This window comes from Lathyrus oleraceus, chromosome 3, assembly GCF_024323335.1.
Source record: "Lathyrus oleraceus cultivar Zhongwan6 chromosome 3, CAAS_Psat_ZW6_1.0, whole genome shotgun sequence".
NCBI lineage: Eukaryota > Viridiplantae > Streptophyta > Magnoliopsida > Fabales > Fabaceae > Lathyrus > Lathyrus oleraceus.
The window spans coordinates 487,318,915-487,321,849 of NC_066581.1; the positions used below are offsets into that span (position 1 = coordinate 487,318,915).

Sequence of the window (2,935 nt, forward strand, 5' to 3'; positions counted from 1 at the left end):
TTGCAAGGCTGACCTACTGACCTTATTATACTGCCTAGACTAATGTGGTATTTTTTTCCTTTTCTACTGTTTGAAAATAAAATCATGTATCCACCCACCACAACATGCATATCTCCTCGAGTAACAACCATTATAGCTGCAAATTAAACACAGAGAGTGTATACTATATAGAGACAATAGACAAACACCATCTATAAGAAACAGAACACGCTCCTCCGACAATAACAGACAAACCATCTATCCTAAGGTCCCCTACCATCTTCCACACACACTTTTACGTATTTTCTAACACCACCTTCATCCCCTTGTATAAAACCACACTTTCCCTTTCTTCATTTTCATCATCACCAATACACAACTGTGCAAAAAAAACTGAATTTGCTTACTTTGTTCTATTCCACTATTACAACACACACCATGTTCAATCAAGAGAAACTCGTGCATTACCAAGTAGAACAACAACCATCATGGAGTTACTACATGACAAGAAGAACAATGGAGGAAGATCAAATGGAGAGAATTATGAGATTAGCTACACAGAGTGCTGTTGTGATATTCAGCATTGGTAGTACTAGTTGTATGTGTCATGCAATGAAGAGTTTGTTTAGTGGAATGGGAGTGAATGCAATGGTTCACGAACTTGATCAAGATCCAAAACCATTCATGAGGTTACTTGGAAATTCAACATCACTTCCTGTTGTTTTCATTGGTGGCAAGTTAGTTGGTTCTATGGATACAGTTTTGGCTTTCCATATCAATGGCTCTCTTGTTCCTCTTCTCAAACATGCTGGTGCTTTGTGGCTTTAAATTAGATCCTGACATGAGTTTAATATCTTAATCCTTAAGTTGGAATAATTAGTCATATTTATATGCTAAGTTAGATAGTGACTAGCATGATTAAGCACTGATATATAATGTGTTGTATGGAACTCTCAATGAAATGTGGAAAAAATATATTTGAAAATCTGTCCATTTTCCCTTGGTTTATTAATTAGTTTATTGTCTGTATAAATATCATTGCACTGTTTAAGACTACTTAACAAATAAATAATAATAACGTTCCACTGATTTACATTATATATAATTGAATCATACAGTATGATAGTTGCAGGGCCAGTCCTAAGGCAGACGGTTCAAACAAGAGAAATTGAAAACTACTGAAAAGGGAAATGTGTTTGCACTTTCGATGCCACTTCATTGAAGTTAACGACACTATTGATCACAAAAATTCACATCAATTGCTTTATTGACATACATAGAAACAATTGACCAAAATTCTATGATCAATCAGATATGTTTTTGTGTATTTTATTCTACTGTTTCTTCTATAGTCAGATATACTGTAAAGAAAAATTTAGAATTGAAAAAATTTAGAAATGGCGAAAGAATAAAATTTAATACAAAAAAAAGTATTCTAAGGCTCAAATTAGTGGTTGAATGAGGCGAAACTCTGCAAGTGTGTGTCTGAAGAATATCAGGGTCCGACTTAGAGTCGCACTTATATAATGTAGACAGTTAAAACCATTCACAAATGATTTGGCGAGGAACGAAGACGACCTTTGGATGTGGATCAATGGTTGAGACGAGGGAAAATTTTGTGCCCTCTCCTATGTGATGCTCAAGAATGGAGGTCAACATGTACATCCATTAGTGGTGCTCCTTGGTTGGATTGGACTTATGGATTGCGTCAGTTTTGTTGGACCTCTGGAAAATCCCGAAATAGTTTTCCTAAGTTCTTTTTATCAGCTAACAAACGAGGAATTTTAGTGTAGAGGTCATTGTGATTGATCCAAGGATTATGTGAAACAAGTTTGCCCGTTGAGAATGTGCCCGTTGAGAATAGAGAGCTTTATTTTGGAGTTGTGTAAGGGTAGTTGGCATTAGGAATACGCGCTCATATAGAGCATTGTCTCGGGGGAGACCTCCACATACATCCACACAAGTAGGGTAGTGAGGTGACACATATAGGCAAACTTGAGTGCAATTACAGATTCGAGATTTCATCTTGACAGCTAGATATGATCTTTGATCTTCTGCAGAATCATGATTGTTGAACTTGGCGCCCTTCATGTTTATTAATTGAGAACTTGAGCGTCAGTTCCATTTTTGACTCCTTCGTTCTTGAGATCAATTAGAGAGGGTTTTTCTTGTGGGTCCTTTGATTATTGCTTAAATTTTATGGGTTTTAGATCGACTTGTCTGAATTGAGTCACACTCTTCTTGACACTTCATAACCCTGCATTCAAAATGCTACATTTAAAATGTAAGGTATTTGCTTTAAAAAAGGACATATTTAGGGAGCTTGGATTTTGGTATCCCAATTGTTAACCTTAGTAGTGACATATATGTTAGTTACGATAATTCCCAAACTGAGGCAAGAGTGATTAACCTATGAGATATGGAACCTTCCCCCACTAAGATAAAAATGAGACAAGTTGGTGTTGGGTTTGTATTCGGTGATTTTATGACGAATCACTCTATACTTGTGATTAATCGCATGTAGTATAGTACGACGTAAAGTGTTGCTATGAGTTTTGGGTTTATGTTCAAGCATTAGGTGACGTAGGATGAGGTGTGGTGGTGGTTGGAGGAACAATCAAAATGTAATACTTCTAATAAGCATTTTTTCTTTGAACTACCTAATACTGCTTTTGAATATCCTTGGATAGATGACAAAGTTATAGGGACTCCATCCCATTTTAACAGGGAAAGTCTAATGAAGTATGCTTACTAGGATGTGGGACCTTCCTCGGATTCACGGGTGAATTTTCATTGGAACATTAAGCACCTCTTATCAACTATGAAATATGTGGATTGGGACTTCAAGAGTTTATCCTATTTTTATGAGAATTGATTCTATCTTTTCTGGTTAGGTTAGACGATGAAAGCGGTAAAATGTAGAAAATAAAGAACATCAGAAATTATCCTGGTTCCC

General features: G+C 36.1%; 1 protein-coding gene across 1 annotated transcript; it reads left to right on the plus strand.

Annotated features, from left to right (window-relative positions):
* Positions 1-242: 242 nt before the first annotated feature.
* LOC127129475 (putative glutaredoxin-C14) lies at positions 243-903 on the plus strand. The gene has a single exon (XM_051058650.1). The coding sequence runs from the start codon at positions 418-420 to the stop codon at positions 805-807; it is 390 nt and encodes a 129-aa protein (XP_050914607.1). The 5' UTR covers positions 243-417; the 3' UTR covers positions 808-903.
* The last annotated feature ends 2,032 nt before the right edge of the window (positions 904-2,935 follow it).